Here is a 12,563-nt window from a genome sequence, read left to right as displayed (position 1 = left end):
ACCAGGTGATCTGTTTTTGCGATGTTGATTGAAGGATACATTTTGATTGGAACACTGAGCTAACTTTTTTCTTCAAAATTATGGCAAGCAATCATTTACTTCCACTAGAGCAGGCAGAGAGCCTCGGTTTAACATTTCATAAAAGGATGCAATCTTGCGTATGCAGCACTGCCCCAGTACTGCACTGGTGCGGCAGTCTGATTTTAATTGTGCTGAAAGGCTGGTGTGTAACCTAAATTTGGAACCATTGATTCAGATCAAGAGTGATACAAATGAGCTCCAACTCCCAGTAGTGAGTCATTAATGAAACCAAAGGGAAATTCAGGAGTGTGTTAATATCATGATCATGTTCTGACAGCATTAGACAGATGGGGAGCAGACAGCTTACTGGCACAACCTGTTGAACATTTATTAACTATTTATACTAATGTGCGGAGACATAACAGGTAAATAAATATATGAGAGTGATTAAGGGTAACTCGGTTAGTTTGATCCAAAATTGGCCTATTAGCAGGAGACAGGGTGGGGGTGGTAGAGGTAGGGACAAACCAGTGGCATACCACAGTGATCAGTGCTGGGTCCCTTATTATTTGTGATATATGAAGATGAAAATGTGGGGAAGGAGGGAGAGGATGATAAATGTGCAGATGCCACAAAGATTATTCAGTTAATTGTCAGCAAGGAAGATGGTCTTAGGTTCTGGGAGGATATAGACAGATCGGTAGAACAGTGGCAGATGGAATTTGACCCTGATAAATGTGAGGCGATGCACTTTGGAAGAAGGAATAAGATGAGGGAGTACTCCGAGACTGGCTAGATGCTAGGAAGCTCAGAGGAATCTTGAGCGTGTTTGTCTACAGATCCCTGAAAGTGGCAGGACGTATTAATGGGATTGTTAAGAAGGGATGTGGGACACTTACTGTATCAGTTGAGGCATGGAATATACGAACACAGAGTTTTGAGTTGGAGCTGTACAGAACTTTGATTTGGCCACTGCTGGAGTACTGTGTCAGCACACTATTGGATGGATATGTTTGCACTGGAGGGGTGCAGAGGAGATTCACCGGAACAGAGTCATAGAGGCTTACAGCATGGAAACAGACCATGTCCAACCAGTCCACACCCACCATGTTCCCAAAATAAACTCGTCCCACCTGCCTGGGCTAGGCCCATATCCCTTCAAACATTTCTCATTCATGTTCCTATCTAAATGTCTTTTAATCATTGTAACTGTACTCTCATCCACCACTTCCTCTGGAAGCTCATTCCACACGTGAACCACTCTGTGCAAAAAAGTCACCCCTCATGTCTTATTTAAATCTTTCTCCTCTCACTTTAAAAATATGTGCCCAAGTCTTGAAATCCCGCACCCTAGGGAAACACACCTGCCTTTCACCTTATCTATACCCCTCATGATTTTATAAACTTCTTTAGGGTTACCCCGTGATTTCCTATGCTCCGGTGAAAAATGTCCCAGTCTATCCAGCCTCTCCTTATAATTCAACCCCTCCATTCCCGGAAACATCCTGGTAAACCTTTTCTGTGCCCTCTGCAGCTTAGTAATATCCTTCTTATAACAGGGGGTCCAGAACTGGACACAATATTCCAGAAAACACCCCACCAATGTCCGACACAACCTCAAAATCATATCCCAGCTTCTGTACTCAAAAGTCTGAGCAATGAAGGCAAACATACTCAATGCCCTCTTAAGTTACATGTGATGCAAACTTCAAAGAATTATATTCCTGAACTCCTGGGTGTCTCAGTTGGACAGCACTACACTTTTAATTGTATAACTCCTGGCCTTGTTTGTTTGGTTGCCCGGGATGGAGTGCTTTAGCTGTGAGGAAAGGCTGGATAGGTTCATGGTGTTTACTTTCAAGAAGAAAAAAATTGAGGGAGGGGACAAGATAGAAGTGCATGAGGGTAAAAGGGCATGAACAGGCACCGAAACGTCAGCTTTTGTGCTCCTAAGATGCTGCTTGGCCTGCTGTGTTCATCCGGCTCCACACTTTGTTATCTCGAATAGAAAGCAGTTGTTCACTTTAGGTGAAGTGTCAGTAACAAGGTGGGGTGGGAGCGTGTGTAATTTTGAGTGAAGGCTGGAGGTTTTGAGGGGACTTTCAGGAGGAGAGACTAATCACCCAGAGCGTGATGGTAATGTGGGAGGTTAATTGAAGGGTGTAATCTCACGACCTTTTGGATGAGCATTTGAAACGTCATAACATCGAAGGCAATGGGACGAGTGTAGATTTCAGGTAGCGTTTGGCGGCAGAGACTGGATGGGCCAAGGGGGTCTCCCCTGCACTGTGCTAGTTTCTGGATCCAATGAGAGGATGGGTGGTGGGAGGAGATTGGATGCTGTGGGTCGGGCGGGAGGAAGTGCGAGCAGATTGTGATCGATGAGAAGGGGGTTGGTTGCTGAAGTCTCAGTGAGAAAGGGGTGGACAATGGAGGAGGCCAGGCTGTTCGGGCTGTTGGCCTCCGTCTATCCCTCCGTGCGCCGCCTGCAGCAGTTCGTTGCGGAGATCAGCGAAGCGGCAGGAGTCGCGCCGCCGGCTTTGCTGGAAAGCAGCGACAGCGGGCACTACCGGCGCTTCATCTCCCAGCTCATCGTGTGTGTTCCCGGGGAGGCAAAGGCTGTGTGCCGGCCGCTCACCTTTCAGCAGGTACGGGGCTAGGCAGACAGCTCCCGGCAGCACTAAAGCGCCCGGCACCTTCCGGAGCCGAAGTGCCGTTGCTTTATGTACAGGGGCACATTTGGGGAATAACAAGCCGGAGAGGCTCGGAACGGCGCAAAACCCCCCCGATCCCAGGCCATGTTTCTGCGCTAGGGCTTCCTGAAATTCAGCGCCGGATTTACGCAGCGCGCAATCTTAAGGGTAAAAAGGCATTTCGTATGCACCACGTTCACGTTTTTCTAACACCCTCCCCAAAAGTAAAAGTTGAGTCAAAGGGGGATTTGGCGCGATTAACGTTGACACTATTCCCCCCCATACCCCGTGTCTCTAGGCAGCATGCTGTGAAAACTCACTCAGTTTCCAGCTGTACTCCTCACCACCTCCCCCACTTCTCCACTCCCCCCCCCCCCCCCCCGCCAGGTTAGAGGTGGTCTCGGCTGTTCGGTCCAACCCAGGCTGAGCAGAAATCCCCACCACTTTAAACATTAAGTCAGCAAAAACCTTCCTTTAAAGTCTCCGTTGCAATCTCCATTCTGTATTCACCAACTACACTAAAAAAAAGCAAGGAAGTGCTGGAGAAACTCTGTCGGCCTGTCTTTCTCTCAGTCGCTGAAGTAGGAACGAAGTCACCAAAGCAAAATACTGTAGGTGCTGGAAATGTGAAACAGAAATTGCTGGAGAAACCCAGCCAGTCTGGCACCAGCTGTGGAGAGAGGGAGAGGAAGAACAGTTATTGTTGCAAGTCCAGTTTGACTCTCTGGAATTCAGCCCCACAGTAGCGTTTGACAAGGGACCACCTGCACTCGAAACATTAACCCTGTTTCTCTCTTTGTAGATGCTACCAGATCTGCTGAGTTTCCTTTCTGTTTCTGTAGCTTTACTCCTATCACAGCGACTGTGTGAGGCTATTGCAACCTTGGGTCTATATTTCACCCAAGATGAGCTTTCAGTATTTTTTCATATTCATTCGTGGGATATGGGTGTCGCTGGCTAGGCAGCATTTATTGCCCACGTTGCTGGGGGTCTGAAGTCACATATAGGCTAAACCAGGTAAGGATGGCCTTTTCCTTCCTTAAAGGATATTAGTGAACCAGAAGGGGTTTTTCCCAACAATCGACAATGGATTCATGATATCATTAGATTCTTAATTCCAGATATTCATTGAATTCAAATTCCAACATGTGCCATGGCAGGATTTGAACCCAGGTCCCCCAAATCATTATCTGGGTCTTGGGATTAATAGTCCAGTGATAGTACCACTATGCCTTGCCTCCTTCCCCCCCCCCATCCAGACGTCAGTAAAGCTGGTATTTCCACTTTGCCCATCCCTGCATCTGTCTCAGCTCCTCTTGCTGCCTCTTATCTATGCCATTGTTACACAACCTCCTGACGATTCCACTCCTGCTTCATCTCCCACATCACCTTCAGTGAACTTCAGGTGGTCCAAACCTCCACTGTATCTACTAACATATACCAAGTACCAGTCACACACTACACCTAAGCCATGTGACCTAAATTTGTTTGACATTTCAGGTCAGGACCCTTCTTCAGACCCGAAACATCAAACTTTCCTGCTCCTCTGATGCTGTTTTGTCTGCTGTGTTCATCCAGCTTCACACCATGTTATCTCAGATTCTCTCTCATTGGCAGTTCCTACTATCTCTGACCTAAATTTGTTTTTGATTAAACAATGCCAGCCTTCTGCAGGATGATTGACCAGGTGATGGTGGGGAGGACATGGCCTAGTGGTATTGTTACTGGACTGCTAGTCCAGAGACTCGGCTAATGTTCTGGAGACCTGGGTTTGAATCCTGCCATGACAGATGGTGGAACTTGAATTTGATTTCTAAAAAAAATAGGAATTAAGAGTCTGATGATGACCACGAAGCCATTGTCAATTGTAGGGAAAAACCCATCTGGTTCACTAACAACTTTTAGGGAAGGAAACTTGTCCTTACCTACATGTAACTCTTAGTTGCCCTCTGGACAATTGAGAATGGACAAATGCTGGTCTAGCCAGCAACACCCTCATCCTGTGGATGCATTTAAAGAAGGTGTGTCCTGCTTTTAACAGGTGGTGAGGTTACGCCAGAATTAGCTGGCAATCTCATTTCAGTTCACCACAATGAGAATTACTGCAACTCGGAGATGGCATTCAATATAGATTCAAGATGCCACAGATACATATGAACAAGGAACAGGAGGAATTGAGTTTAAGAGCCTTGATGTTATGCTGCAGCTCTATAAAGCTCTGGTTAGACTACACTTGGAATATTGTGTTCGGTTCTGGTCAGCTCATTATAGGAAAGATGTGGAAGCTTTAGAGAGGGTGCAGAGGAAATTTACCTGGAGGCTGCCTGGACTGGAGGGCAGGTCTTATGAGGAAAGGTTGAGAGAGCTAGGGCTTTTTCCATTGGAGTGAAGAAGGATGAGAGGTGACAGAGGTTTACAAGATGATGAGAGGCATAGATAGAGTGGATAGTCAGAGACTTTTTCCCAGGGCAGAAATGCCTATTACAAGTGGGCATAATTTTAAGTGATTGAAGGAAGGTATAGGGGAGATATCAGGGGCAGGTTCTTCACACAGAGTGGTGGGCGTGGGGAATGTGCTGCTGGTAATGGTAGTGGAGTCAAATACTTTAGAGACTTTTAAGTGACTCTTGGATAGGCACATGGAGGATAGTAAAATGTAGGGTATGCAGGATTGAATGATCTTAGAAGGATAATAGGTCAGCACAAAATCGTGGGCCGAAGGGCCTGTACTGTGCTGTACTGTTCTATTTTCTATGTTAACAAGGCCCCTTGAGCTTGCTCTGTCATTCAGCAAGGTGATGGCCCGATCTGATTTTAACCTCCAGTCCCGTATACCCTAATATTTTTTCATCCCCTTGGTAATCAACAGTCTACCTACATCTGCCTTAAAATTAATTAAAGATTTTCCATCACAGCTTTTTGAGGAAGGGGATTCCAAAGGCTCTCAACCTTCTGAGATGACTTTTTTCAAAAAAAAAGGGCATGTGCCCACTTCTGTAAATAGTCATTTAAGAAACCTGGCACTTGGAAAATATAAATCCATGTTCTGTCTTTAATTTGTAGTGTTGCAGTGATAGGGTCCCTTGCTGTGGGTCAGGAGTTACTGGTTTGAGTCTCAAGCCTAGACTTGTTGCCTGTGGAAAATGCATCTATAATGTAGACAATTAAGTTGATGGTCAGCAGGAAATTCGATCAGGGTGAGAACTGTGCATTAATATTCTTGATCCTGCTCACACGCTCTAAATTGCTATAAAATTATCAAGAATTTCCACAGTACACTGGTGGCTTGTCATAGTTAAAACTCCTGCCTGATTTCAGTATGACTGATGTCTTTCTTTCCCCTGATTCCTTTGTAGCTATCTGCACAAAGTGATGTGGTTTTGCGAGTAATTCAAAGGATTTGCGACAAGGGAAAAAGGAATGTGCTAAGCTTTGGCTACGCATGTGTAAATGAATCAAGCTTCATACCTATCCAATCTGCCCCCAACATCTGTAGTTACCGACCAAATCCCACCACTGTTACTATCAAGAACAGTATCCTGTGGAGAACGCTGCTCAGCCGAATTGGAGACAACGTCATGATGTATTTGTTGGAACACTGCTCCCTATTTATGCTGGTTCCACCAAGCTGCTGCTTTCAGTTATGTGGAGTTCCCATCTATAGCCTCACTGTAAGTGGCACTAAACTCACTTCTACCTGGCTGAGACAGAGCCCAGCCAAACACTGGTGCAATATTTCACTAAAGTGCATCCAAAAGAAAGTTCAATTTTATAAAGGGCTCCTGTCCAAGGACAGGAAACGGAAGGAGGGATTAGCCAGAACCAGCAATGGAGCACGAGCTGCTGTCTCCTGCAGACAGATGCGTCAAACCACCCTCAGTGGTCCCACGAGCAAATCCGTCAAGAAGCCTGGGCTTGAAGTTGTCGTTGCCAAGTGGCTGCCAAAGGTCGCCGTGGATGTAAAGTCACGGAAAAGATGTCGGAGTGATGATAACGTTGCGCCCCCTGCAAAGAGGGTAAGAGTCAGGCAGCCATCAGTGTTGCTGGAAGGTACATCAGCTCATTCAGCAGAAAGTAAGTTAAACATCTCCTCAGAAATAACCGAGCAATCTGGCAGGCCAACTGATCGAACAAGTAACAGAGCCCGTGTATGGAAAGGAGAAGGTGGCAACATTGACAAATGTGAACCCAAAGATCTCAAATTCGGTGCCTGCGTGAACACAGCGGCGGAAAGCCCTGGGGTAGGCCAAGGTTCTGGTGCCGATACAGCTGAACTGGTTGAAGGGAGAGGAATTGAAAGCAATAGGACTGGACACTCTGTGCCTAATGAAGTGATTATTTCTTCTGTTGATGGCGTTGTGGCTCCTGGGGAAAATTCAGAACACAAAAGGCCACAGACCAAAATCTCAACAGCAGAAGGTGAATCTATGAGGAATGGTGATAACCAAACTGTTGCAGAAACTGGAGAACAACAGAACAGTACGGAGGTAGACCAAGTGAGAATCGGGGACTCTAATCAAAGTGGCAGATTCACAGCTAGAATTATAAGCAGTAAGCAAAACACTAAATCTGCCTCTGGAAGGAACATTGATGCACTCAGACCACGTGAAGGGACAGGTAGTATGTTAACAAACCCTCTATTTGCAGGACCGTTACCGCAAACCTCCACAAATGCTGAAACACTGAGGAATAGAAGAAAATGGGCTACAACTTATATTGAAAGAGGAAGTATAATGTATTGTAGTAACCGCAGGGAACAGTTGCCAGACACATTTATACTAAATCGTTTGCAGGGCTTGAGCACAGGTGGTCAAAGGCTGGTGAAATCTATCTTCTTAAACAGTGATACATTTGAGAAGAAGAAACCACGAGTGCAGCCTAATAGTTACTGGAGAAAGAAGAGATTTCCAAAGCGCTATTGGCAGATGAGAGGGATTTTCTTCAGACTGCTGAGGAACCATAAGCAATGCCCTTACCCGCACCTGTTAATGAGAAATTGCCTTGTGAATGTTAAGAAAGGAAGAAAAATCTTTGGTGCTTCAAGTATTGTGAGAAATATTGGGTCCAATTCTTTCCCTGTCACAAAGGTGGATCGGAGTAGTCATGATATAGAATTGAAAGACAGCGGTCCTGTTGGTGAAGCCATTCACCCAACTCCAAAACAGGATGAGTTATTGAGTAAGAATGTAAAGGCTCATACTTCAATGAGAACAGCTCTTCGTGGACGCAGTTCTACTGTCGGAAGCAACTTGAAGGAGCAAGCAGACCCTTTGAGATCTTTGCAACGTCCTGGCCACTGGTCGCAGACAGGTCATCTACCTGAAGCTGTAGCAATGAACCATCAAGCAGATGGGAAGGTCACTGTGTCAATAGACTGTGACTGTATTGAAGATTCACCTGGCTCGGACACAGACTTGCTGTGTTTGCTCAAGCAGCACAGCAGTCCATTTCAGGTCTACCGATTTGTGAGAGAATGTCTGCTTAAAGTCATACCAGATGAACTGTGGGGCTCCAACCACAATAAGTGTAGGTTCCTGAAGAACGTGAAGATGTTTATTTCCTTGGGGAGATTTGACAAATTCTCTTGCAGTGAGCTAATGTGGAAGATGAGGGTGAATGATTGTACGTGGCTTCGGCTAACCAAAGGTAATCCATAATTAAACTATTACTTACAATACCACCTAGAATTAACCAGTTTAATTTCTCACAACTAAAATTTTTTTCTGAGGGCTTTTCATAAAGTTTAGTGTACGATTGGTTTTTCTTTTTGTATTTCAGTGAGAGGTGCTTTTGTGCCATGTACTGTCCGTAGAATCCATACAGTGTGAAAACAGGCCATTTGGCCCATCAAATCCACACTGATACTCCAAAGAGCATCCCACCCAGGCTCAGCCCCCTGCCCTATCCCTGCATTTCCCAGGGCTAACCCACCTAACATGCTTGTCATTGGACACAACGGTCAATTCAGCATGGCCAGTCCACCCGACGTGCACATCTTTGGGCTGTGGGAGGGAACTGGAGGACCCAGCGCAAACCCACGCAGACACAGGGAGAACGTGCAAACTCCAAATCCCAGGGTGGGCTCGAACTCAGGCTCCTGGTGCTGTGCAGTAGCAATGCTAATCATTGTGCCACCATGCCGTGATTGGAGTAGGTACAGACTCCTGTTTCTGTGGAACTGCTGCTGTGTAGGTTAGCGCTAATAGGCTCTTAAAGCAATCTTTACAGCTTCCCACCCAACCATCAATCCTAGTTCCTTTTTCAAGAAGATCTGAAGCTCAACCAAAGTTGAATGGGCTAGAATGACAGCATGACAATGTGTGACTGTTGACTGATGTAAGTCTAATGCCAGTTGATGGTTATGCTAGTTTATCGCAATTTTCTTTTAAACCTAAAGGAGTTCTTTCATCTCCCAGGCCCGCACTTTGTTCCTGCCTCGGAGCACCAGTTGCGTGAAGAAATCCTGGCTAAGTTTCTCGTTTGGTTAATGGGCACCTATGTGGTACAACTGCTCAAGTCTTTCTTCTATGTCACGGAGACAACATTCATGAAAAACATGCTTTTCTACTACAGAAAACGTGTCTGGAATGAGGTGCAGAGGATTGGAGTACGGTGAGGGTTAAGCTGTCGTATCACTGTAACCTGAACCAGTCTGGTTCTAAAACACACGGTTTAAGGACCTTTCTCTATCTGGGATCCTGTGATGATGAGACTTGTGTGTGAGACTGTGTGTGTGTGACTGTGTGTGCACATGCTTATGAGACTGTGTGTGTGTGTGTGTGTGTGTGTGTGTGTGTGTGGCCATGTGTGACCGTATGCGTGTACGTGCGTGAGAGTGACTATGTGCGTGCGCGTGAGTAACTGCATGTGACCGTGTGCGTGAGCAAGTGACTGTGTCTGCGCATGAGTGACTGTGTGCATGTGTTTCTGCGGTAGATGAGCTGAAGCTGTGATTCCTGTTGGAAGATTAGAAGACGAGAAATTTTCTAATGAGGCCCCTCAAGCTTGCTCTGCTGTTCGGTGAGATCATGACTGATCTGGTTGTAATCTCAAATCCGCATTCTCAGCTACCCCTCATTACTGTTCAGCCTCGCTCGCTTGATTTTCATCAGGAATATGCCAACTTCTACTCAAATTGTTCAAAGACTCTGCTTCCACCTCCTCTTCAGGAAGAGAATTCTAAAGATTCATGACTCTTTGAGGTGCAGAAAAATCTGTCACATTTTTGTTTGAAACGGTGATCCCTGGTTTTTACAAGGTATCCTCCTAGTTCTTGATTCTCCCATAAGGCGGGGGAAAAATGTCCTCTCCACCTCTACCCTGTCAAGTTGCCTTTGGATGTTATGTGTCTCAATAAAGTGGCCCGTTCCTGTTCTAGTCTCCAATGGGTACCATCCTAGTCTCTCCAGCCTTTCCTCAAATGACAACCCGCCTGTTCCCCAGGGTTATTCTGGTAAACTTTCTCTGAACTGCTTCAAGCATGTTTAGATACTTCCTTGATTAAAATGCGAAGAACTAAGAAAGAAAACCTATAATGAACGAACAAATCACGAAGCTGAGTTTCACAGGGAAATCTGCAAAACATTATTTTTCCCAAGCTAATCATCTCCTTCAGGAGATTACTTTCTTGACTAAAGGCTACATGTAGCTCTATTCTACCTTTTATACCTTCAATGATGTCTTAATGGGCCATGTATCATTTATGTTTAAAGGTAACCCTTTAAGGTAAAATAAAATAACATTTAATTAATTGATAAAGAAGGTTTAACAAACTTAAATTTAAGAAGTTTGAAACAAAGTAATGATTAACGATACGGAAGAGAATCATCTGTTTGTTGAGAAATGAAAGGGAAATTGGAACTACGGGAGAGCATGTAGAGAGATAATGTAGAAAGAAATAATAATTTTTCTTAGCATATTGTGTATTGAAAGAATGATCAAAGATATTAGATTGCTCAGCGTGTGGACGAATTCAGTGTGATTTGGGATGGGCTCAGTGGCTAGCACTGCTACCTCTTAGCACCAGGGATCCGGGTTTGATTCCACCCTCGGCCAACTGTCTGTGTGGAGTTTGCACATTCTCCCTGTATCTGTGTGGTTTTGCTTCGGTTTCCTCCTACAGTCCAAAGATGTGCAGGTTAGGTGGATTGGCCGTGTTAAATTGCCCGTAGTGTTCAGGGATGTGTAGAGTAGGTGGGTTATAGGGGGATGGGTTTGGGTGAGATGCTCTGAGGTTTGGTGTGGACTTGTTGGGTCAAAGGGTCTGTTTCCACACTGTAGGGATTTGAGTTCAATGTTTCAAAGAAGATTTATGTTGGACACATTATTGAGGTTTATAATATCATGGGGCGAGGGTATGTTTGGGTGAGTAGCCAATGTCTTTTCCCTGGGTGGTCGAATCCAAATCTAGGGGGAGTAGGTTTAAGGTGAGAGGGGAAAAATTTAAAAGAGAAACTGAAAAACTGCAGATACTGTAAATCAGAAACAAAAACAGAAGTTGCTGGAAAAGCTCAGCAGGTCTGGCAGCATCTGTTTTGGGTTGAGTGACCCTTCCTCAGACTTAAAAGAGATCTGAGGGGAAACTTGTTCATGCCCTGGTGCTTGCATAGAACGAGCTGCCAGAGGAAGTGGTGGCAGCTGGTACACTTACGACATTTTAAAAGCATCTGGGTGAGTAAAAGAATAGGAAGGGTGTGAGGTATGTCGGCCAAATGGTGGCAAATGGGACTAGGTCAGATTGGGATGTCTGTTGGTATGGGCGAGATGGCCCGAAGGGTCTAATCAGTTTGTCTCTCCACAGATGCTTCCATACCTGCTGAATTTCTCCAGCATTTTCAGTTTTTATTCCAAAATAGCATGTTTCTTGCAGGGAAAACAAACTATAACTGAAAAGTTTGCTTAATTGTGTTTAACCATTATTCCTTAAGTCAGGGTGCTTTTATGTTGTACGTTTAGCTGTTAAAAATAATTTAAAACAGATTTATAAAATTCCTTGGGTTCTAGAGGACGTGGTGTTAATGTGACAGGCTATGTAATCCAGAGGTCCAAACCAAAATTTTAGGTTCAAATCCCACCACAGGATTAGTTTAAATTCAAATCATGGATGTCCCAGTAACAATGAGTAACTATTGTCAATTGACATAAAAAGCTCTCTGGTGCACAAATGTCCTTATAGGGAAAGAAATCTGCCGTCCTCACCTGGTCTGTCCTCCATGTGACTTCAGGCTCTCAGCTGTGCTGAATAAGACACTCAGTCAATGCACAATTAGGGTTGGGCAGCAGATGCTGACCTTACCAGTGATGTCCACGTCCCATGAAAGAAAAGGTTAGATAAAAAAAAGTAAACACAAAACATGAGAAGCATTCAGCAGTGATAATGGGAACTGCAGATGCTGGAGAATCTAAGATAATAAAGTGTGAAGCTGGATGAACACAGCAGGCCAAGCAGCTTCTCAGGAGCACAAAAGTTGACGTTTTGGGCCTAGACCCTTCATCAGACAGGGAGATGGGGAGAGGGTTCTGAAATAAATAGGGAGAGAGAGGGAGGTGGACCGAAGATGGAGAGAAAAGAAGATAGGTGGAGAGGAGAGTTTAGGTGGGGAGGTAGGGAGGGGATAGATCAGTCCAGGGAAGATGGACAGGCCAAGGAGGTGGGATGAGGTTAGTAGGTAGGAGATGGAGGTGCGGCTTGGGGTGGGAGGAAGGGATGGGTGAGAGGCAGAACAGGTTAGGGAGGCAGAGACAGGTTGGACTGGTTTTGGGATGCGGTAGGGGGAGGGGAAGAGCTGGGCTGGTTGTGTGGTGCAGCTTCAAAATCTCCCCTTCCCCCACTGCATCCCAAAACCAGCC

General features: G+C 45.3%; 1 protein-coding gene across 1 annotated transcript in view; it reads left to right on the top strand.

Moving 5' to 3' along the window:
* The first annotated feature begins 2,439 nt into the window (after positions 1-2,439).
* The window catches only part of tert (telomerase reverse transcriptase), a 65,846-nt gene continuing 55,722 nt past the window's right edge, over positions 2,440-12,563 (top strand). The window contains exons 1-3 of the mRNA XM_059652508.1: positions 2,440-2,669; positions 6,071-8,360; positions 9,131-9,326. Coding sequence (XP_059508491.1) covers positions 2,451-2,669; positions 6,071-8,360; positions 9,131-9,326 — 2,705 coding nt within the window. The 5' untranslated portion in view covers positions 2,440-2,450. The remainder of the gene's footprint in view (positions 2,670-6,070; positions 8,361-9,130; positions 9,327-12,563) is intronic.

This window comes from Stegostoma tigrinum, chromosome 2 (assembly GCF_030684315.1).
Source record: "Stegostoma tigrinum isolate sSteTig4 chromosome 2, sSteTig4.hap1, whole genome shotgun sequence".
NCBI lineage: Eukaryota > Metazoa > Chordata > Chondrichthyes > Orectolobiformes > Stegostomatidae > Stegostoma > Stegostoma tigrinum.
The sequence above is the reverse complement of the archived record's forward strand: the minus strand, read 5'-3'. Positions and strand labels throughout refer to the sequence as shown.